The 24,776-nt window shown below is 43.1% G+C and overlaps 1 protein-coding gene and 1 long non-coding RNA gene across 2 annotated transcripts in view; one reads left to right on the top strand and one right to left on the bottom strand.

The window, feature by feature from the left end:
* The window catches only part of LOC116997074, a 322,705-nt gene that overhangs the window by 11,853 nt on the left and 286,076 nt on the right, over positions 1-24,776 (bottom strand). The window lies entirely within an intron of this gene.
* The window catches only part of TECRL (trans-2,3-enoyl-CoA reductase like), a 59,055-nt gene that overhangs the window by 13,273 nt on the left and 21,006 nt on the right, over positions 1-24,776 (top strand). The window contains exons 2-4 of the mRNA XM_033061309.1: positions 706-757; positions 20,023-20,067; positions 21,313-21,416. Of these exons, the coding sequence (XP_032917200.1) occupies positions 706-757; positions 20,023-20,067; positions 21,313-21,416 (201 nt within the window). The remainder of the gene's footprint in view (positions 1-705; positions 758-20,022; positions 20,068-21,312; positions 21,417-24,776) is intronic.

Here is a 24,776-nt window from a genome sequence, read left to right as displayed (position 1 = left end):
AATTTGCATGGTTATTGTCACAATCCACTAATAAGTAGCTCAACATGCTACATCAAGAGTCCCATTGCCTTTCCTTGTAAACAAAAGGCAAATCCAAGACTTTTGCTCTAGTAAATTCTGTTTTTCTCAGGTAATTTGTACAAAGTATATAAAGAAATCAATATACACAATAAAATAGAGCCTAAAAAGCCTCCAGAGTGCCCTCTAAAACTGTGACACCTGAATGGCTTCAGAGCACACAGAAGCAAACTCATTTCAGGCAGAAAGGACAGAGCCTACCACTTTTGCTACTGCCCTCTCCAAGGAACACTTTCATGTCTCTAGGATATGAACCTCAGCATGCTCAAACCTAACTTTAAAGCTAAACCCTTCAAGTTTTCCCACTGTTTGATCTAAGGGCCCCCTAGTTTGATCTTGGGGGCAATTATTGCATTAAGCAGGGCCAGCAACTTTCCCTCTTGACCCTTGTGATTTTACCCTTCCATCAACCAAGCAGAGGTGGTCCGGGTGATGTGTAAGCCAAATTTGGACAATCTTTGATAACATACCAACCTGTGAAAACAAATTTGCTGATTTTTTTTTTCATTTTAGCCTGAAGGACTTGCAGACAAATTTAAGCATCTCTTCATTAGAGGAGTGGAGAAGGGATCCCAAAATGAAAAAGAAGGAAAAATTTATCTGCATGCATTTTGCTTTCTTTTCCAGGTACCTCCAGCATCTACCATTCTTGATGTGAAACACAAATTTCACAAAACATGTAAGTACTATGGTTACCAGGCTGTAGACATGGTTAGAGGTCTTTCACTTAGAGAAACTGTCAAATTTATTTTTCATGAATCTCACAGAAAAGCTGAGACTGGCCTGACAGCTCCAGTGCTCAACAAGAACAGTGTTTGAACTAAGGTTCTATTGTAGCTGTTGCAGATGGGAGAGACTGGAAGGAGAGAACTGCATAATTTATCACTGCCAGCACATGAGGGGCAGTAGTTTTTCTCTTGTTTTTAACATTACATGGTGTCATTTCAAGACCAGTACTGCATTTCTTCTCCCAGTGTTATATTGGATAAACTTCAATAACAATAGGCTGCTTCAAGCTGGCCATAAGCTGACCATGTGGAACAGAAAGTTGCTGTAGTGGGGAACTTGAGCTCAGGGTGATTAAATAACATCTGGATTTAGGTTAGATATATGGAAGGAATTCTTTATGGTGAGGGTGGCAAAGCACTGGCACAGGCTGCCCAGAGAGGCTGTGGATGTCCTGTCCCTGGAAGGGTTCAAGGACAGGTTGGGGCACTGAGCAGCCTGGTCTAGTGGGTGGCATCTTAGATACTGAGCTTTCATTATTTTTACAACAAAAGGGTGTGTTCAACTAAAGGCTAGATGTCTTTTACAGCAAAAAATGAAAAGGTTGTCAGCCACTAATATGTTTGAGTTCAGAGCAGGGTAAGTAGAAAAAGCATTATGCTTCTCCCATGTCCTTATAATGTTATAAAACACTAAAGCTTAAGGCATCTGTGGTTGCACATGGGTTCAGTTGATGAAGCGAAAGGCTGTTAACCTGACTGCTCTAAAGTTACTTATTTTCCCTCCCTGTAAGGGCTTGTAAAATACAAAATGGCAAAAGTTCAAAAGCCACACTGCTGAATATGAAAAGATCGAGTGCAGAAGTTTTAATATTTCACTAAGGGTATGTCCTCCCATCAGTTTGTCAAATGCAGTGCACTTCTGCCTAGAATCTCTTAAATCAATTGAAACTGGATTTATATTGATGCAGTTTAAATCAGTTGGAGAACACTGCCACAGAGGTTTATGCCAATATAACTGTAATGAGGTTTTTAATGGATTTGAGCTAAAAAGACGTGGGATTGTGTGTAAGCCATTTTAATGGCACCTGTTTTGATATTAAAAGGCATCTTACTCCTCAAGTACCCCCAGTGATGTAAGTGGAGCTGAGTATAAAGTAAGACAGTAAGCATACAACAAAGCACAGTACACACCATGAACCAAACCTGTCAGTGCAGTGTGTTACAGCACATGGAAGGGCTGGCAAGTGCTTTCAATGCTTTTTAAATTCTCATTTTTTATGTCAATTCATCCCATTCCCGGGAGTACACCATATCAGTGTCCTGTGTCCTTTCTTCTCAGTTCAGCTCATTGCTTTGATCTCTCTTTTCCAGTTCAGTCTGGATGTTGTTGTCTCATGAGGTTGCCCCCCTCCTCCTCCTTTCCCAGTTGCAAAAATGAAACCTTCACTTTTTTCTCTTTGTATAGTTAGTGGGATGACAGCAAATAGAATACAGCTCTCTTAGGCAAGGGCTGAGAAGGGGCTGAAGCTGATCTGTGGATGCCTTTGGTTAGCATGCTATTTTGTACTAACTCATGCATTCATTTCTGTCATTTTGTGTGTGCCAGACTCACATGTTCCCCTATAATCTCTCATTAAAACACAATCCTACGCACACCCCCTTACAGTCTCCCTGTCTTCATACATTCTCCTTTGATCACCCATGCAATTAAGCTTTCTCCTCAGCTGGTATCTTGTCAGCCCTTCAGTGAGAGGAACCCCTGTGCAGCAATTTCACAAGCATCATCACTGTCACTGATCAGGTTTTGCTGCCTGATTCAAGAAAGGAGGAAAGAGACTGAATTATGAGTTGCAGCACAGGCTGTTAGTCATTAAAATAAAAGAAATGAGATGCAAGTGACACGTGCCATCTTACTGATAAGTAATTTCTATGTATATCAAATATTAGCTTGAATGTTGTTTACACAAAAGGCAGAATATGGTTTTAGCAGTCCAGGAACAAATACTGAAATACTCCTCAACCCTCACTTCAGCAGAACTGTATCTACTGAAACAACCCCAGAAAGGCCTAATCTTGTGCTTTTTGTGGCATTGAATTCAGGGGGGCAACCCCAGTTTTATCACTGGAGATTCAAGGATCTATCTTAGTGGAGAATAACCATTTAAGACAAAGTGCTATTTTCATGGAATTCAAGGGCTTTGTCCAGACTGAAGCTGTTTTTAATCATCCCCTGGCTGCTGTAGCCACTGCCCATGGGAGGGACAGGCAGCACCAACTGGGGTCAGCTCAGAACAGCAGAGTCCCTGCTGCAGCCCCCTCCAGCCATCAGCCCTGCAGGGGCTTTCTGTAACAGATGTTGGAGCCAGGCTGTCATGCTTAATAGCAAACATCACACCTGCCCGCCATGGATCTGTCTAATCCTTTCTAAACCTACTCACAGTTTTGACCTCAGCAAAATCCGCTGGGAAGGAGTTCCACAAAATGAACGTGTTGTGGACAAATGTCTACACTTCTACAGATTGATATTTTCTGCCTGAAATTGAGTGGCAGCTGAGTGTCAGGGTATCACTGGTCATCATGCTGAGTTGTCTGAGGCATGGGCAAAGAAGCCTCAATTAAAATGGTGTTATGCATTAGGAGATTTTACTAGAATTTTCCTTATTCCTTTGGCTAGCTGGCAGAGATGGAACCAAGCCAAAAACTGAGTGTGTAAGAAAGAAGTCTCTTGACCCGTTTTTTCAGTTGCTTATAATGAGTTAGCTACCTGGCATTTTCTTTATCTATACAGATTATGTTTTCAATGGAGAATATCTTGAAGGCTAAACTTCCTGAGCTCTTGTCCTTGGCAATAACTTTTCACCTTTAATTTATTTTTATCCTTGCAAAATGTATTGGACTGCTGGGGGAGGAAATCTTACAGATAGAAAATGAAAAACTGTAATAATAATGCTAATTCAAGTATCACATAACTAAAATAAAATACATCTAGAACAGGTAATATAGTGGAGTCAGTGATCATTAAATATTTTCAAGGTTACTGCATGAAAGTTGCTGAAAAAGCTCTTGAAAGAAGAGGAAGAACTGAAAAGAAAGGGGGAAATAAGATCACAGCAGTGCTTTAACAAACTGATAGAGGCAACCTCCTGCAACCTCAAGGGGGACAGCACAACTGCAGATATACTTTGAAGCCAGAAGAGTGAGCATAGGGAGGCCAGAAATTGCCCTCTAGGCAGAAGGAGCAGGCAGGGAAGGAAGTTTGGTGATGGGTGGAAGGAAAAAGGAAAGTCCAAGAGATAACTGAAAACATCATGTCAAAGATATCCTTTCCACAGAAGGAAATGATGTGCTTAAGGAATAATCTAAGGTAAAAGAAGTTATATAGGGCATTTAAAATAAGCAATCTCAATGAAAGCAAATAATTAAGACAGGAATTGTCAGTAGATGGCACTCAATAAACAGCATAATTTCTGAACAATATGAAACTTTAGAATCCTGTTATACCATCTTATAACTCCTCCTTACAGGTATTTCTGTAGAGATCTTAGGAGCCATGTTCCTGGGAATGCTGGGGAAATGTTTTCTGTTGCTTTCCTCTGGAGAGAGGACAAGGAAAAAGTGCAATTCCTTCTTTGTGATGGTGGCAATCTCCCTTTCAGCCTCCTCCTTTCAGCAGGGCTGTGTTTTACCTACTGCTCTCATCCTGCATGTGTCCCAGAAGCCACAGGAGATCCCATCACCCCCAAAGTGCCTGGCCAGAGCACACCCTCTCTGACTGCCTGCACAGAGGCACATCAGAGACCCCCAGGCAGCCCTTCCACCACACCTTCACCAAGCCTGTCAAACATTCCCACTGGCTTCCAGGGCCTTGAGTAACAGGTTTATTGCCTAATGCAAGGAGATGCCATCTCAGAGGGCAAACATAAGCAGAAGTACCACATCACACAAATCTTTTCCCTGTGCACATCATCCCTCCTTAACTTTTCAGAATGACCTGTGACTGTCCCCAGCTCACTTCTATCCCCAATTTCCTATCAGTAGTGCTCAGCTCGGGCAGTGCTCAGCAGCTGCAGGGAGAGCAGCATTTTAAAACCAACAGAACCCTGAACCCTGAAGCAGATCTTCAAAACACAGAACAGCAGAAGTCAAGCTGACAGGGTGAAGAGCAAGGAGGAGAATCTCTCGTTGCTTAGAAATCATAAGGCAGGCTTTGTGAGCATGGCTCAGAAGGCACAAGAAGTACTAAAATTAATTCAGTCGAGGAAGTCCTCTTTCTTTCCTCCTTTTTAAAGGGCTGCTCAAGGTTTTCATGCCCTGAATGTGCAACTTTTCTGGTTTTCATGACACCTGAGATCTAGTAGCAGGATTCCAAGAGCAAGGGCATCAGGAAGAATTGTTTTTGTGCCAGGCCTGTGCTGACACACTAGAGCAGGATGCAGAGCTGTTGTTGGAAAGGATGACTGTACTGCATCACGTAATTCCCTTCTGGAGGCTGGCTGTGATGTTAAACTGCAAGGCTCAGAGAGGTGAGAAAGGATGCTGTGGGGATTAGTCATTAAGAGCAGTACCAGGGAGAGCAGGACTGCTAAGCCAGTCCTTGCCTACCGGCTCTGTATAATCAGGACTGTCTGATAACACAGTCTTGCTGAGAACCTGCAGTTCCTCTGATTTCTCCATGCTGCCTATTACAGCTGGATTCTCAGGTTGCAGAAAGTTAATGAAATCTGTCAATTTTGATGCCTGGAGAGACTCATGTGCCTGATGAATACATCTGCTGGGGACTCAGAGAAGCTGAATTATGCTATTTATGGCTCAGCAAAGTTGACTTCATAGTCTTGGCCTGTCAATCAGCCATGTGTCTCACAAACCAAAGAGACACAAAAAAGTTATATCTAGGGCACAGAGCCTTCCAGAGGGATCTTTCTTCTGTCCTATATAAGGAGATCAGGCTTTGAGAAAGCCAAAATGTTTGAAAGAGGGCAATGATCTGATCCCACCATGAGTCCCCTCGAGCTGGATGCACTCCCTGGACAGAAAGGCAGCTATAAAGTCTATAGCTTTTATCAGACCTCAAACTCCCTCCTCCCTGATTGTCCTAAGTAGTTCACACTAGCCCAGAATCCATATATGAAGGAATTTTCCAAAGGACAGACTATATCCTGCTGTGCAGGCATCTGATTGCAGAGCTCAGAGGCCCAGAATTACGTCCCCAGTATGGATTCTCGGAGCACATTGGGTTGGCAGTCACATCCAGCTATTGTTTTCGATAAATTCTCCCCTCTCTGCATTCATAACAACTCAATTGGAAATCACAAAATGAAGGCGAGTCGCTGGGGATGGGCAGTTATTGCAAATGGGCACTAAGAAGTGCAGTGATTTCATCAGTGTAAATTGCTCATTCATCTGTGTTGACTTTGTAAATGGAAATTACCAGATTAGGAGGAAACATGGTATTTATTCCATCCTATATTTATAATTTATTTTTCTTTTGTCTTAGTCACACAGCAGAGATCAATAGGATGCTAGTTCCTGATGAATTTCAGTATCCCTCAAATTACACAATTCTAAGATCTTTTTACTTCTCTATGCCTGTCAGTACAACCCAGTTTATTAGAAATTCCTTTAATTTCTTGTTACTGCCACAGTGAGGCTTGTGCCTTCTGAAATTCTTTACTTTTTGCTTCCCAGCTCTAAGCACAAAGTAAGCTCCTGCCACAAAACTCAGACTGGTTGCTACCCTCTTCCTTCCCAGCTCGCAACCAGAGATCTCATCCATGAGCAAATTCTTTTCTGCCTGTGCAGCACTGCCTGTCAGAACAGGGACCCAAATTCTTGCCTCAGGATGGGGCTTTAGCCACAAGACCAGCTCGTCCAGTAGCTTCATTTCTATCCTGTGCAGGGAGAAGCATCAGGAGGATGATGATGATGACCTCCTCTCAGCTTGTGACATATCTGTGCAAATCTCTCTATACAAAATACAGGAGTCTGTCTGCTGGTACAGATTCGTGTGACCTGAATTTATGGCTTTGCTGTCAAAATAATTGAAGCCCTCCTGTGAAAGCTGGGAATTTTTTTCACTCCTTTGTAACAGCCAGTCAGGAAATGAGAATGGCATCATTGACCTAACACTGTTAAAAGAAAGGAGAAGTCAAACTGAGTTAACCTCATGATTTTAATCTTCAAAGTGAATGAAGATTTACTTTATACTCAGGCACCACACACCCCATTCTGTGTTGGAATTACAGAACAAAATTATTCTGGCCATGTTCCAAAGGGGACAGCCAATGTGTGGAGCCCATCACATACACCCCCCAGAAGGTCCTGGGCACCTCACAAATGCTATTGTGCATCCTGAGCTGTGGTCATAAGCCTCCCATTAAAGCCTGACTCACGCCTCTTGACACTGCTAAGGCCCAGATTTTGCACTGGATGTTTCTAGCTGGGGTGCTGAGATAACAACAGTGAGAGTGAGCACCAGACCAGGCATCTGCAGTTCATTTCTCTGCTGAGCACTTGAATCTTGTTACAAGTTGTGGAGAAAGAGACGCTAAAGAAGTCTGAAAAGCATCTGATCAGGTATCCATGATGTTTTGCTTTCTGAAATACATAGACAGTTGCAAAAATATTTTATTATTAATTTAAGAAACTATGGTGGAGGTTTGGCTCATCAAGCTGATTTAGAAGTGGGGCACAGAGAATTTTAAACTTTCAGAGAGAGATGTTTAAAGCATTCTGGTCTTCAAAAGATAATCATAAAACCCAGAAGAACCCCTGGGACTTTTGAAGTCTCCTGATTAACACTGAAATGAATGTGATGCTTAAGACTTAGGTTTTTAAGACTTGACCAATGGGAGTCATGCTATTGATAGGGGTTGGTTGTGTGCTAGACACTTTCTCCCTTTTGAGCTTCATTTTCTCATCTATAAAATAAGAATAATTAACCTGCCTTTCATCCACCTTGGTGTCTTTTTTCTCTTTTGGCTGTGATCCTGTAAGAAATATTTGGGACAAAGAATGACTTAAATATATGTTTAATGACCTATTGAACCAGAGGGAGTAAGATGTCTAAAGCACAAAAGCCAGACTATCCATTAAATCCTTACAGAAATAAGATGACCTTCAGAAAACCAGCAATATTTAAATCAGCAATGGAAAAAGTAAAGATCAACTCAAAAAGTTTAATGAAAATTCACATTATTTCTCTTTTTTTGACAGCTGCTGCTTCTGATGCTATTGCATTTCATTAGCAGGATTACAGATGAGTAACATAATAAAAGAAAAGGCAGCAAATCTATTGAGATGTAGCTTGAAGCAGAATTGTCCCCCTCTGCTCTCTGGGATATTGTTCCCAGCTGAGATTTACAGGGCTCCAACAATGCATCACAAATGACATCCTATGTAAACAACTGGAGAACAAATGTGAGATGCTATTTAAATGCCTCATTAAGAAAAGGAAATTTCATAGCTAGATTCTTTGCTTTTCTTGACTTTGCAGTAGATTTAATTGACAGATCTAGATGAAAAACATCAAAATTTGTTTACCAGAATTGCCTGTTATTATTTACAACGTGTCTTATATTAGTGCCTATGGTGCAACTGAGAAAATTACAGTAGGAGGCCCTATAGAAGTAATCCAGGCCCTAGGAATATCCATTCTTGAGGAATTAAAGCTTACTCAACTGTTAACAGAAGATGCCAAAGTAGTTTTGGGTTTAAAACTGCTCCTACATCAATTTAAATTCCGATATTAATGTTTTTTGTCTGAAGAACAGACTCATTTCCAGTGTTAACCTGGTGTTCACCAGCAGACTCACGGGCTTAATGCTCATTCAAGGAACTCTGGATGCTAAAAGCCCCAGGGGGTCTTCATTAATGTGAAAAGAATCTCATGTCCATTAATAAGACAGGTGTCTGTTGATTAAGGCAGGGTTAAGGTCACCTGGGGCTGTAAATGTGCTCTGCATCTACATCAGGTTTTACACAGGAGTCCCTGCACTTCTGAACCCCTAGGCTGGCACGTGGCTTTACTGAAAGGTCCAACAGCTTCTCTTACAAAGAGCTGCTTGGAATGGACCTGTATGAAATATCCCGGGAATTCTCGTGAAAGACAGCCAACAGGCACTGGATAGCAGGAGGGGAAGTGACTCTCCCTTGCCAAAGCAAGTTACCTCCTTGAAAAACCTGTGAGAACAAGAGAAATAAATGACAAGTCCTATGGTATTATCCCTGCTGGACAGGCTAGAGAAGAGGCAGCAGCTTCAGCTTCTAAGTTCCGACTTTCCCCCTGGTCATCTCTTCCTCCTGGATTTCCTGGATGTGCTTTTGCAGCCCCTTCCTACTGTAGGGCCAAGAGCTGTGATGTAACAAGTAGCTGCAATTCCAGGGGTACAATCAGGCGAGCATAAGGGCAAGGGGGGCTGTTCAGAACTTCATATGGAAGATGTCACCCTGTGACAGTGGTTTGTTTTGCATTTGTTTAAATGCAAGCCCTCTCTCACATTTGTAGCCTATTTCTGTCTATTTTCTTATTTGTGCATGGTAGGAAAGAAACCCTAAGAACAACCGAAATAAAAAAGCTTTCAAACAAAATTTGGTATTTGCAACTCTTTCAAGTTAATGAAAGCAATGCATCAAAGACAAGAAGGTGAACAAATGATTCACAGTAAAAATAATGTAGCCGAGTTTTGCCTCTTTCTAAATTGTCCCCAAGTTGCAATGATATTGAATATATTTGCTGTTAAAAATTACTCACCACTGAAACAAATGATGTGTGAGTTATACTGGGACAACGTATCTCGCTCTGGTTTAAACACATACCAGTGGAGGGCAGTATTTTTTTATGTTCTGCCATTAAACTGCAAGTTCAGTGTGCACAAACAGTCTGGATGAGCTGTGTCTACCACGTTTACAGAGGGGAAGCAGTAGAGGTGTTCAAAGGTCATGAAGTGTTCGCCACATAGATTGGGATGAAACATCATCCCTCAGGTGCAACAATGAAAACTCACCAAGCAGTATCACCACAATCAAGTCCCTTATGGGCTGTGTCTGTGGAAAAGCATTTTGCTGATCAACTTTTAGGTTGGAAAAGGCCTCTGAGACCATTGAATCCAACCTTTGATCACCACCTTGTCAACCAGACCACACCACCGAGTGCCATGTTCTGCTGTTTCTTGAACACCTCCAGGGATGGTGATTCTACCACCTTCCTGGGAAGTCCATTCCAATGTTTAGAACACTTTCCATGGACGAAATTCCTCCTGATGTCCAGCCTGCACCACTGGCGGCTCAGCTTGAGGATGTCCTCTCATCCTGTCACTGGCTGCCTGGGAGGAGAGCCTGACCCCCACCTTCCTTCAACTCCTTCTGGGTGCTGTAGACAGTGATAAGCTTCCCTCAAGCCTCATAGCAGTGCTTCTGAGGCACAAAAGCCTTTCCACAGTCTAAGCAGAGTGATGGTTTGGGGGAATTAAACCAGCCCTAATAAACTTCTCCCAGGAAGGACATGGGAGCATGGCAGCCTCTGGCTCTCATGCCAGTCTGATCTGCTGCCAGAGCAGGGCAGATCTCTGCTGCCTTTTTCTCACTGCTCCTGGAGGAATTACAGTTTAGCCCTATTCTTAGTGGGGATTAATTTTCAGTGTGGTGAATTTACCAATGAATTTATGGGAAGTTAATTTGTTCTGAGGACAAAATCATGTCAATTCAAATGTGCTCAGTTAATTGTTGATGGCATTGGTGTGGGCATTAGATACAAAACCTACATTGCTTTGGGGGTCAGCAAGGGAAAGCATCCTGATTAGCTTAGTGGCTGGAGAGAGCAACATCCCCTGGATAGTCAATATTGAAAGAAAATTATACTTAATTAGCATACTTTATTAGTTAATTGGCTGTGGAATGCTTTTAAAGAAACAGCTAGAGCCTGGGGTAGGATTCTGCCCAGTACATCAGTGGGGAAGGCAAAATGAGCTTTTGAGCCATCTTTCCTGCATCAGCTGCGATTGCTGAACCACTGTGTACTTTCTGATGCTGGAATATAAAGCCAGCAGGGCCCCAGTCCTGCTGTAAAGTTTGTTGGCACTGGAGTGCATTCAGGCAGTGTGCAAACAGCACTGGGTTGAAACGCTGACCTCACCAGTTCTCTGCTCTCTGTCCCTCTTGCAGCTCTGTGAAGAGCTGCTACCTAAAGGTACTCAGCAGCCGTGCTGATTGTGGCAGTAGCCACAGCAGAGCTTTCTGAAGGGAGGTGGCAGTGACCTGTGTTATCAGTGTCCTGAGGCAAAGCATATCTGACACTGCAAGGCACAGCACTATTTGTTCCCTCAGAACCTGGCACGGGATGAGCATGAACAAAGGTTTTGAAAGGAACAGTTTAAAACAGGCCTTAGTACCTTACTGTCTGTGTTTCCTGAGACCATGAGGGTGAACAAATGCCTGTGTTTAAATGCTCTGCTTTGTTGCCAGTGAAAACCTTGTCTGCACTGGCAACTCCACATCAGCATAGTTGAGCATTTATGGGTTGAGATAGACAGCAAGTGATTCCATAAACTACCAAATATTAACCTGTGTTTTAAGAAATCCCATGCCAAGTTGTGGACAAGAGCGTAGAGAAGGAAGGATATTTTTCATCCCTGAAACATATATTTAGTTTGGCAAATGTATGTTCCTTAATGTGCAATTTCTCAGATTTGTGCTGCCCTTAGTGTGAAGACTTCACTGATAGAGCTCATATTTAGGAAGAGTCCTGCTCAAGTTCTCACATTCCTGATACCTGAACAAGTATCTTTGTTTCCCTTTCCAGACCTGTGGAGATGGGAGAATGAAAGGCAAAGATAACTACCAGAATACAAATCCTCACTTGGCATAAATTACTCATCTCTTTTAATTTGGGCTGGCATTTCAGAGCCAGAACAGGACTGTCTGTGAATACGAAGCAAACCCAGTGCTGTTACAGACATGGGTGGCAGACACAGCCCTCCATGGGCGTCCCTGCTCCAAAGCCTGCACAAACCCATTAGGCAGAGCCCAGCTGCACTGACCACCCCCTGACAGTGTCACAGGGGCAGGGAGGGCAGGGTGAGGGGTGCCAGCCCTGCAGGGTGGCAGTGTCACAGGGGCAGGGAGGGCAGGGTGAGGGGTGCCAGCCCTGCAGTGTGACAGTGTCACAGGGGCAGGGAGGGCAGGGTGAGGGGTGCCAGCCCTGCAGGGTGGCAGTGTCACAGGGGCAGGGAGGGCAGGGTGAGGGGTGCCAGCCCTGCAGGGTGGCAGTGTCACAGGGGCAGGGAGGGCAGGGGGGGCAGGGAGGGCAGGGTGAGGGGTGCCAGCCCTGCAGTGACACTGCCCCATGGGGGTCCTGCTGCTGTCCTGGCCAGCACCACACGCTCAGCACCTCCCCACCTCCCTGCACTGATGAAGGGCAGTTCCCCATGGGAAAGTTCCTTCCAGCCAGGCTTGTCAGAGTACCTATTTTCCTGTTTCTCTGTATTCTGGTCTGTGGCTGTTATTAATGAAATAAAAGGTGAGCCTCATTCGCTTTCCCTTCCTTTGCCCACGCACATTAATTTAAATGCAAATTCACTCAGAAAGATCAAAATTAATTATGCTTTCTGCAGCAGGCTACATGGAAAATGGAAATGCACAGGGCTGGCTTTTCCCTTTTCTCCTTTATTTTTTGGAAGTGCACAGGAAAAACAATGTAGAAAAATATTAACATATGCATCTAAATGTTGCATGCTTGGTTGTCTTTTTTTGTCTTGATGCTTTTTGCTTGTCTGAAATTCCATTGCTTTCAGTTGCAGACTGTTTCAGAAGGAATATTGAAAGGTTAATCTGTTAGTGACATAAATTGAAATCCAAATGACAAATAATATTCTGTTTGCCACTAATAAGAATCAATCTCCATTAAGAAAAACTATGCAGACTCTTAACAAATTTGTCCATTATTGCCTGATCAGAACATAGCTGAAGTATGAGACTTCAAATTTTTTTTTCAGTGGGGGAAAAAATATGCATGGGGGACGTGTTCTGTTCCTCAACAACTTCAGGCATTTATATAAGCTTTTTAATGAAAATGCAGTCAAGTAAATTTGTGACTCAAGGTGCACTGCAGAGTCCCACAGGCTGGAGCTTCACATCTGGGCACAGTCACAAGCAGCTGAACAGCTCCCAGAAACCAACAAATCGACAGGACTATCCTTTTTTTGCCAGATCCTGGGCAAGACAGGCAAAATTCTGTCAGTTTTTTAAAGGGGAATGGGTGCAGGAATTATGTGCATTGTGCTATAGAGACATTAGGTATGCTCTGAGAAACTTTCTGGGCCAGTCTCTGTGAGGCTTCAGTGGAGCTGCCAGGGTGACTGATACAAGACTTTACGTAGGAAAAATGGGTGGCCACAGATTTTAAACACTTAAGGCCAGTGGGAATAATCAAATGAACAGGTAAACCAGGAGCATTTAGCCAGATATTCAGTCAGGCTTAGGTTTGCTTGCTTAGCAGTCTGTGGGAAGTGCATGCTGTCCTGCCCCTGGGTCAGATCCTGTCCTTAGCACTGCTGGTCTTAGCCAGGGTGTCTGGAGACATCAGCTCAGCCAGCTCACTGCCTGCTCTCCCTCAGCCAGCAGTGTGGTTGTAGCTTGATGAATTCACGTACTGCAAAAACCAGATGAAAGAAATGGGTGCTTATGATCACATAACTAATTTTTCAAATTCCACATGCTATTAAGAAAGTGCTTTTTTGTGTCCCTATAGCAACTAGAATTCAAGGTGCCTTTGTAAAATACATGGTCAAAGATCTTCCCTGGAAAGCTTACAAATGAAACAAATCAGAGAAAATATTCAGAGAAAAAAGCTGACAAAGAAAAGAGATTTATCCCCAGCTATGAAGCCATTAAAAACAACATCCATTTCAGTACTCTGCTGAGATTTTACTGAACAGGGCACACTGGATCTGCTCTTTCCACTAACTTCTCATAAAAACATGGATCTAGCTCAGGATCTGTTCCCACTCTTTAAATATTCTGATACACCCTCCAAAGGTCCTTCTGCCAGGAAAACACAGCTTAGCTGAATGATCCTGGACCCAGAAAGTGCCCTGCTAAGGTCAGCCCTGTGCCCTAAAGGCTTAGCAAGAGGTGGAAGCAGCAATCAATTGGTAGCCTGACCCTTGTGAGCCCTGCTGGGCTCAGGAGCTCAGTCTGGTGGTACCTGGAGGGGGTCTGGCCAGAGCTGGTCTCTGCACTAGCCCTGGAAAATTAGACCCAGGTGACTGTGCTGGCACTTAGTGGGTCAAAGCAGCAAAACATCTCTTGGCCTGCAGCCAAAGAGGGCTTTTTGAGAGGGGCCATGTGAAGAGATGCTATGGCCCTGCTTGCCCCAGGCTTGCTGCTGAGAGCTGCAATTCTTCAAGTGGGCTGGTTGTTCAGATTGCAGCTCTCAGCAGCTGCCATTTATTACAGTAGAGGCAAGCACAGTAAGTAATCACTTCAGATACTTTCTCTTTTGATCTTGTGGCCGAGCTTAGTTTTACTGTGGTTTCTTTGGTGTGCTTTGCTTTCTGCCATCATGCTCAGGAATCACTCGAGTGCAATGTTAGCACAATAAATCACACAGCCTTTTTTTTTCCAAATAAAAGCAGAAAGCAATAGCTTCGAGTCACTTCAGCATCTTGCTTTTCCTGCTGTCAGCTCAGTGAAGCAAGAGTAGGCAAACTTCAGCCCTGCAAAGGCTGTGGTTGCCGGCATGGTGATGTCTCTATCCTTGTTTTCTCAAAAATATCCCTGGGAACACACACAGGGCTGCTGCAACCAAGGGAAACAACACCATGGCCACTGTCTCAGGTCACAGACAAGGGACAACTGTATCTGCTCAGTGTTTACTTGTCAAGGAAAGACCTCAGCAAATTTGAAGGTAATCTGCCTGTCTCTGTATATTATGCACAAGCCCAGCATACCCACACATACTGAAATGTGAATCTTTCCTAGCAAACTCTTCTTATTGCTACATGGGTATCAAAACTGCCACCTGGGTAAGGTGGTGGAATGCATGTCAGCCATGCTCAGCTCACATGGGCAAGTGCTGCTCCACTTCTCAGCTCATGTGCAACATTTTTGTGCTCCGATAAGGGAAGCTGGTGCCGCAGCGGTTTCTTGGAAATTCCGCTATTTCTGCAAATTTAAACAACATGCTCTGATGATTGATTATAGTAATTTTGTTGTTCATATCACCCTATTCATATCACAGCAGGTATTGCATGTAATTATTAAGGCTATTTGTTATTAGAGATGCATGGGTGGTGAAATACAATGAGAAGCAAACAATTTAACTGGTAATAAAATTAGCTGATGATGGAAAGTCAATCTGATAATTATCTCCAAATTGTGTCTGTCAGTTGTGTTTTGCATTTCTTAGATTCCTCTCTCCCCAGTTTTTGCAGGTCTGTATTCTAAGAAACTGAATTCCTCAGCAAGGGAGGTCTACATCCTGTTGCACCTTTGTTCTCATATAGGCTCACATACACTCCATAAATACTTTGTGACAAATGGGCATTTGATTGTGCAATTTACTGCAGAGCAGACAGTGCACTAATTGTATTAGTAGCTATTGTAGAAGATTCTTTATGAAACTTAATAAAAATTAGGTTGACTCCTTAAATTTCATAACTATTGAAAAGTACCAAGTAGTTAGATTTCATAGCTGTTAAATTTTCAAAACATCTTGTGAATTTAAGTGGTGGAGCATACATTAAGGTCCGTACAGTTTGAGTCCTGTGGTTAGAGTGTCTCTGGACACTGTTAAAGCTGCATAGAGGCTTTTCTTACTGTCCTTGCTTCCTAGGATTGTCTGATTAGCTGACTCATTTACTGGGATTCTAGTATACAGGCAGTGACAAAAACAAGCCATGTGGGCAGCAGGACCAGTGGAACTCGGTTTTCTGTGCATTTTTGTGCAGTGGTATTGGCAGCTGGGCATGGCACCGAGGCTGTCATTTTAGTTGGTGTTTGTATGGTTGTTTGACAGCACTACAGCTCCTTTTTATAGCCAGTATTAATAGGCAACTCCATAGGTGGCTAGGGGAAAATTAAAGGTAGCCATCAGTTTGTACGTCAGTTTGTCCTGTCAGTTTGCTTGTATTTTAATTTCTCTTTTAAATATGGACAGGTACAACAAATAAGCCACACAAGATTAAATATTTTTCCTCCTATCCATTTTTTAAAAGAGGTTATTAAAAGTAAACATCAAGCTGCTTTCCAAGCAAATACCATTGTGTTTGGAAAAATTACAATGCCTTAAACATTGCAGAACTAAAATATTTTAAGTGTTTGTTTAAAATAAGTGTAAGGATGTTTTAAACACAAAGTTCAAACATATTCCTGATAGAGAAGATGGAATATGGTCAAAGACTTAAGACCTGTCATAATTGCTTAAACTTCCAGACTAATGGAAACCTGTACACATAGACATAACTTTGCCTGAATCACAGCAGAATAACTCACAGAACTGTAGAACAATTTGGGTTGAAATGGATAATCAGAGATCATCTAGTCCAGCCCCTCTGGCATGGTCAGGGACATCCTCAGCTAAATCAGGTTGCTCGTGAAGAAGAATGAAGTTGATGTCACTTAAATTCAAGGACTTTCTGAATGACTTTTCAGCAGAGGAATGGGCAAAGCTTTCAGGTGCCAACGTGCCTGCAGTTGAGGGGTGACTATATTGGGGTCTGAGGCAAACAGCCTTCCAGAGAAGGATAAGCCAGCAGAGTAGAAGTAATCAAATAGAGATGGAAAGCTAGGAAGACATTTCAACAGCTGTCCAATGATGCTGCAAAGAGAGGAACCAAAGCTGTTTTACATAAATGCTAGAAATGTAATAGATGTGGAGGAACCACAATATTGACTAAAGTTTACAGGATGTAATACTGGCCAAATAGACCTGTGGTTTGAACCATCATGGCAACTCTTATTTTCTGGGCAGTCTACATCTATCTGCCTTTCCGAGTCAAAGCCAGTCTGGGATATAAGTGAGCTGAAATGTTGTTTTTACAAGTTTGTTCCAAGTGTGAAATACATATCCAAACCCATAAAACCTGCATAAGGGAGCTGAACAGCTCTGCTAACCACAAGGATTATACAGAGACTGTGACCTGCTGTGGCTGAGCTCTGATGCACTGTCACAATGTCAGGAAGTAAATATTAATACATGCCTGATCTTACATGCAACAGGAGTTACAAGAGACTTCCATCACCCATGGGCTTGGATTGCCATTATTCTCTGCTGGAGGCAGCAATGGAAAATGTTAATGAGAAAAAACTGGGAATTAAACACTGGGAATTAAAACCCCCCAAAAATAATCCTGCAAAAGAGAAACCCTTCAGCTTTAGATTGGAAGCAAGGGGAGCTCTGCCAGGTGTGGGAATGCAGAGAGGCCTTCAAGTGCTGCCCACAGCTGCAGCTGTGCCTCTGCCTTTAGAGAGTGTGTATGTTTACCCTGTCTGGGAGCAGGACTCTCCACATCACTCCTGAACTCCTGCTGATGCCAGGTGAAGCTACTCTGTCAGACAGCCCTGGATCTGGATATCCAAGAGAGCCATCAACCCCTCATTCTGACAGGCAAGCGATAATTAGTCCCTCGGTTTGGCTTCTTTTCATTATTTAAAGAAAAGAGAGCTTTCCTGCTAGGAATGAGAGGAATGTGTGTCTGCCATAGGCAGGCTGGATTGGAATAGCTGCCCACACTGCCAAACAGAAATCCAGAGCTACTCTAGTGAGATTTTTGGAGGATCCATGTGAAAAATAGTCTTAGGAGGAAGGCAAATAAGTGGTGACAGGTGGGGCCAGGGTCCCTTTGTGTCACTGTTACCAAGTGGTGAGCAGGATGCCCAGGAATGTGTGAGATTTCCTGTCTGAAATGAGCCTCATCAAGCTGGGAGAGCAGACTCTTTGTGGGGTCACACCTCTCTCCAGAAAGCAATGCTGGTTTCTGCAGGACCCTGGACAGCTAATGCTTGGGAACAGCCCTGCTGGAATCTGCTGACAGTTATGACTGAAAGCAGAAGCTTTGGTGATCTCACTCAAACCAACATAGAAATGTGTTTGGACCTTGTCCCCCACTCCATTTAGCATTTCCACCTGACATGCTAGTGGCCCCCCACCAACAGTAAGAGCAGGGAAGGAACAGCTAATTCCAGATCCTTCCAGAAGAATACACACAGCTTTCCAAGCATGGCCTGGAAACCAGAGACACACTGATGTGATAACAAGGTCACTGCAGATGAGCAGCAGCAAAGACACACTTCCATCTGTCTAAATCTTTGAGTATGTTTGAACATAATGGTGTACTGAGGCTAAAGGACTGGAAATGTGGGATGACGTGCTTAAATGCACAACCTCTGTTTGCCCTTGTGAAGATTATGAGCCATACCTAAGAGAGCATTGCCACAGGATCGGGTAAATTGACTTTTATTGAAACATACTGTAATATGAAGGGGGGAGCTGGGGGGAAAATTCCAATTTAACACAAATACATTGCATTTCAGGCTCCCAAATAACTATTGATATCTGCTGTCCTGGAGCAAATCATATCTTCCCTGACAAGTCAGACAGCTGCTCCTTCTCTATCTTCCCTTTGTTATCTTTAATAGCCATGGATTGTTGTGGTACCTTGAAAAAAATGTTTGCAACTTACTTGATGGATGTCTCACCTCCTGCTATTAGCCCTGGTTCATGGGTTCATCTAATGCCTGTTCTTGCCTACAAAAGTCAGACCAAGTGCTTTTGAAATGAGAGTGTGAAATGAGTGTCACTGCACAGTGCACACCTTGTACAGTGCCCTTCCTTTCCAGCTGGCAGCTGGTGGAGTGAACAAGCTTTCCTCATCATCCTGAAATAAGTTAGGTTCCTGCTCAGAACAGGACCAACTTTAAAGTCCTGTAAGACTGATCAAGGTCATCCCCAGACAAGACCTGAGTATCTCCAGGGAAGGAGATGCCACAGCTTCTTGGGGCAAATGTTTCCACGTTTGATCACAGTCATGTGAACAATTTTTTCCATTTAGAGGTATGGGAATATTTATACCTTAAACACGGGATCACTAAGAATTGTAAGACACATCTAGAAAAATCTGACTACTTTCACATAGGCTTTGAATTGAAAAGAAAGCAAATCTCCTTCAGGCTATCAACTGTCCTCAGGTGTGTCAAAGGAAATAAAGACAAATGTGGTAGAAATGGCTGGGGGTGGTGATACTGCAGCAGATTCCTCACTTATCTCGGACAAACTTCGCTTCCCCCAAATGTCAGTCAACACCACTGGCTATGGAAGTTCTCACCACATTGCTTCAGATCAGCCCAGAAATGTGCTAGGTCATCCCTAGAAACCTCCAACAGCAAACCAAAAAGTGTGTATGGCTTAAAAAAAGTTACTTGTCCATGTGGTGCAAAGGAGGAGTGTTTGTATTGTCCATTCAGCAGCACAGGTGTAGAAGCACAGCCCTCTGCATAGAGGAACTAAAGAGCTGGCCAAGTTAACGGCTTGAACAGCACAATCCCCTCTGCAGTGTGTTGGTGGCAATTACCTGCTCACTCTGACACCAAGGGAAACAAATGCAGCTGGAGCTTTGTACCTGTTTGACCAACCTGACTGGTCTCTGTTGAAAATCACCAAAGGGAATCCAATAACAACAGCCAACTGCTATTGTGCATTTTGGAATGACCTTAAAAAGAGACCATTTAAAAATCTACTTCTAGGAAACATCCTCAAGTTGAGGGTATCAAGGAAGTCATCAGCTTCACCCATGTGCTTCTTCTTTATGTGTCTCCATTTCCCTGATTAATCTGTGGTTGAGAACTAATACAAGCTGCACATCCCTAGTCAGGTTTTACATTCCTAAATGGGAAACACTAAGTCCTGGACCAGACTCTAGCATACACATATTTTTATGAGAGGCAAGTCCCACATACAAACTGTGCTGATGAATTGTTCAGCATTGAGAATGGCCCTTCCAATACCCAAATGTGAGAAGGGATTTATGTGTGTATTGTGTACTCCTCCCAGTTCTTTTGTATTCTCCTTGTATAGATAAGACCGGGAGAGAACTGTTTAAAGAGAGGTGTTTTTTCATTCCATCTCACCTTTTTGCTATCAGCTGGAAAAAAACCCAACCCAAGCCTAACAGAAATTTAGTTTTTCTATCATGAAATTAACAGCCATGCTTTGTGATTGGAACAGGTCCCCAGTGGTACCCATCTCGTGTTGGCCTGCAACTAGAGCGCAGTGAGTATTCACATGGCTGAGTACAGCCACCTAAAGCATTACTAATCCTCTGGCAGATTCTCCTCCTCACACTATTGCTCTCTCTATACATGTTATTGGCTGAACTGTTAGTACTTTCTCATTAACTGGCATCAATTATTAACTTATTAGTTTTCTCATTAATAAAGGAACTGGAAGGTTTTCATAACCACTGAAATGTTCCAGAATGGAGTGTATGTTCACATAATGAAGACAAGGCAGTTTTAAGCCCATTCAATCCCTTCCTTCACTCACTGCATTACCTGCTTTCATACTTGCTCACTGCCTCACTAGAAGATGCAGCTGGCTGCCAGAGGCAGCCTCTGTGTCTGTTCAGAAGTTCTTGGTGGACATGGCAGTGGAAGATAAAGCTGCCAGAGGCTGTTTGGTGTTTGGTCTGTGGATGTGTAGAATTGCAAAGCCATAGAAAATGAGGGCTCAGCACCTGATGGAATTTAGCACCCTCACTGATGTAAATAGTCAACAAATGTATATTGAAAGGGAGACCATACATAAAGAAGAGAGTGAAGAGGTGTTGCAGCCACGGCAACAGCCAGTGGCTGTTGGATTTTTCCAATATCCAGCTCACTGCCTATGTATATATATATGAAAAATAACCAACCAAATATTGTCGTTTCATGTGTCTGCCTGCACACTCTAGATCCATTAGGATTGGAAGCAGATGCCTCAGAATACTAACAAACAGTAATGTAATGCTCTGATACACCTGGTCTGCCTAGGTCAGACAGCTAGCAAAGAAATCTTGGATTGTGAGCCTTTGCCCAAGAAGTTGCATTCAAGATCAGGTGCTGCCTGGTAAAACAGCCTGAGAATGCAAATGCTTCAGCAAAATATGTCAGTGGGGGAGAGGCTGTGTAACACAGACTTTGCCATTAGTCTTGCAAGACAGAACAAGAAGTGCTCTGTGGAGCTGTCTGTGTTATTTGCCTGGCCTGTCTCTAATGGGCCAGATTAACAGAGACAGCAGAGTACAACCATCACACATTGCTGCCCTGTGTCATGGCAGCCTCATGCTTTTGTTAAAGCAGGATGGGAATAACCCTCATGGAAAAACTCTAAGTTGCTAACCTGGAGAAAAAGTACCAAGTCACCAAAGTGAATCAGACCCCAAGCTGGATCACTAGCAGGGCAGCCTCAGCATTATGCTGAGCCCCCAGAGGGTACCTGTTGTTCACACCATCTCCTCTTCCATTTCTGTCATTGCAGACGGGCCCTTTTTGAAGGATTCCACCAGCATCCAAAGCCTTGCTGTCTCCTCCATCGTTACACTGTATTTTACAGACCTGGGTCAGCAGGTTGGTTGGACCACAGTAAGTATGTCCTTGTAGCAGTCAGCATGATACATCTTAATGGGGAATGTGTTTTGGCATCAAATTGCTTCAGCTTCCTCAGCCTGTGCTTCCTTATGTAAAATGTTGTAATTAGTTTATCAGCACTCAAAACAGAATTAAATGGAGAGTGAGCCAAGTTATCAATATGCTAACTCTGACTTCCAATTAAAGATTAGAAGGGGAACATAAAAATACTGCCTGAGGAAAAAAAATCAATTTTAAAAAACAGTTTTAGCTTATCTTGGGCTCATATGCCTGTGCAGAACTGTAGCCAAATACATTAATTTGCTGAAAGACTCCTCAGCTTTGAAAATTGAAGGATATTATAAACAAAAAATGGATTTCTAGTAATCCTGTTACTAATGCAGGAAAATAATTGGATGGAAATACCTTACTCTTTGTTCAAGCAAAGAACAGTTCTGAGAGAGGCCAAGGATTCTGGACAGAAGATGTCCAGCTAGGCTCAAGAGTAAAAACTTCTGCATCTCCTTATAAAACAAAAGCATTTGCCATGACAACAATAGCTGTCTTACACTGTAGGTAGACCTGGTTTGACTTTAGTTATTTTGCTTTAAGCGGTTGTTGGAAGGTCAGGGTGCTGAGAGGCAGCACATTCCACTCAAATGAACATAGGGAACTCTAACTTACAGGCTCCTTTGGGAAAGTGAGAAGTGAAAGATTAAATTCTTTCACAACCCAAGGACAGAAGACAGTAGAAGGGTTTGAAAGGACAATGTAGGAATGGGAGAAGAAGAGACCTTCCCAATGTCCTGCAGCAGGCACATGTGGAGGAGCTGAGAGTAGTCTCACGATCACTCTGACCAAGCTCTTGCTGCAGTTTGCATGTAGAGCATTAGCTGAAATAACACACAGCCCCCATCTCTACACTGGGTAATGGCATTCCCAATTTCTGCAGTGAGAAACATGGGTAAGACAGAGCACGGTTTCTGAAAGCCATAAAAGCCTTGATAAGACTACTCATGGCAATGGAAAGCAAACACTGATTGCTTGCAATTCCTTTAATGAAGCAGGTGAATTTTTGCTAGCTGGCATCATGGCTGCTGATTCTTATCTCAGGCAGCCCACAAGACACTTGGAATGGGCATGCTACTTTACAGCTCTGTATTTGTTGAAACACACTCAGTGTGTAGGTTTCTGCCACAACAGTAACCCTTGACCTGGGAAAAATCAGCCTCTGGATCAGCTCTATAAGGTCTCATATCCATCCCAGCTGCCTGAAATCACGTCATTTCTCTCTCTCCTGGGAAACAGCTAGCCCTGAGGAGCATGAATTCTGGCAGCTTTTAGTCCTTTTTAGAAGAAGAAAGTGACCTGTGTCCATCCATTCCAGTTCTGAAAGGATCCAAATCCCCAGGGGGAGACCAGCAGTTTACTTCAGTGGAGCTAGAGCATTTCCCACTGTGTTCCCACCTACCTGTTTGAGAGGTCTGTGAGTTTACTGAGGCATTACCCCATCCTGATTAATGGCCTGCTGGGGCCAGATTAATTAATGCTACTCCCGTTTCCTTCACGAATCCATCCTACTGCCTCTCAACCATGGAATTTCCTTGCAAAGCAAAATTGTGATTACTGCAGCTTCCTGTTTGCTACAATTAAGTAATCTGCAAGAACCTTATTTATTCTCTCTTTTCCTGGTGGTTTATGTAGCCTAAGACAGTAACATAACTAAAGCTTAATATCCCATTATAAATATTGCAGTTATGACCAGGAGTAGGTACTGCAGGCAGTGGCAATTTTTAATGATTTAATCTGCATGCAAAAAGTTGACTCCATGAGTTTCTGAATATTCATCTTATCCCATTCTGCTCTATATTCCAAATTGTCTCCATTCTCAGTGTGAGAAATCTTCTTCCTAGCCACGTCATTTAAACAGTCACGAGACTTTTATATTATAGCTATTATAGCAATAGAGAAAAGGTTCACAGAGGACTGTACTCTAGCAAAAGCAATTAGAAATGCATTTGTACACAGGATGCATAGTTTTACTGCCATTTTTACTGTCTTTAGATCTCCTGTGCTCCTATCCCCCTTGACACTCTACCAGATCTATACACACAGTGAGGGAGGCTTCTGATTTAAAGGTTTGGCATTTAAATAAACAAGGCACAGAATACAAATATTCTTATCTCATCAGCAAAATGATAACTAAGGTACAAAGGGCCACTCTCAGGTCTGGGGTCCAAAAATAGATACAGAAGAACATGGAGACATGTTGGTTCTCCAGAGGTCGATGCACTGGGCATGGGTCTGTCTAGGGGAACACTCAGCACAGAGTTGGGTTTTCTGGGGCTCTGTCACCTCACTGGAGATCACCTTGAGGACCAAGAACACCAGGGCTGGGGATTTATGCCAAGACAACGACTTCTGGTTTTTAAAAGGGGAAAACAGTATCGATCTGCACTTCCTGGGAGCAGCACCCTTTCCAAACATGTTGTAAAATAAAAGGTGATGCTGCTGTCTGTTCCCAAACAAAGAGTCTGTGTATCAGTAAGTCTGGGAAAATCAAGAGATTTCAGCTTCCCTTTTGGAACATGATCAGCCTTGTCACACTCCACCTTGGCAGCAAGGGTTTGTTGTCTCCTGTTGCTTACTTAATCCCTCTGCCAGAGGCTGACACCTTGCAGGAAGGATGTTTCCTCCTCTTCCTCAGCTTTCCTAAAACACTGTTGCACAGTGACCAAAATATTTTTGGTGTATTGTGCCGTGTAAAGCCAGCCTTCCCCCAGGCTCAGGTTGCACCACAGCTCTGAGATTGGCTGACCAGTTTTCAACAAGTTCTAGAGGCTGGATTGCTCTGATGGAGGGATGGAGGGGTGAGGGATTTGTGATTCTTCTCCACTGGAACAATTATTTGTCAGTCTCTTTTGAGAAATTAGGTCCTTTTCCAGGACAAAACTCAACCTCAGCTGGCTCATTCAGAAGAAAGGAGGCCCTCAAGGCTGATTTCCAGAATATAATTCAGGGAAAAAACAAAACCTGTTTCTTAGTATCATGAAATTTGTTAGAACTCTTGCTCTACTCTCCCTTCTTTTATATAAAACAAATATTACCTGAAACACATAATTTACTTCTGCACAGGACTTGCAATTTCTTTACCCTGCCTGGAGGGCATAGTTGAGGTTTGCTGACTGATGCTGCAGAGATACTAATGGGAGCTGAGTTTATAGATTTGTTCTATGTGGCTCTGTAAAGATTTTACCCCCCAGGGATGTTTGAAATTCCCACCACTGAAATGATGGCTTTTATTTTTAATCTCCATGCAATTTTGGGCCTAAGCATGTTTGACAGACACCTATTTTTACATAATTGCAACGTGGC

This window comes from Catharus ustulatus, chromosome 5 (assembly GCF_009819885.2).
Source record: "Catharus ustulatus isolate bCatUst1 chromosome 5, bCatUst1.pri.v2, whole genome shotgun sequence".
NCBI classification, from domain to species: Eukaryota; Metazoa; Chordata; class Aves; order Passeriformes; family Turdidae; genus Catharus; species Catharus ustulatus.
Note: the sequence above shows the minus strand (reverse complement) of the source record. Positions and strands in the feature narration are given on the sequence as shown.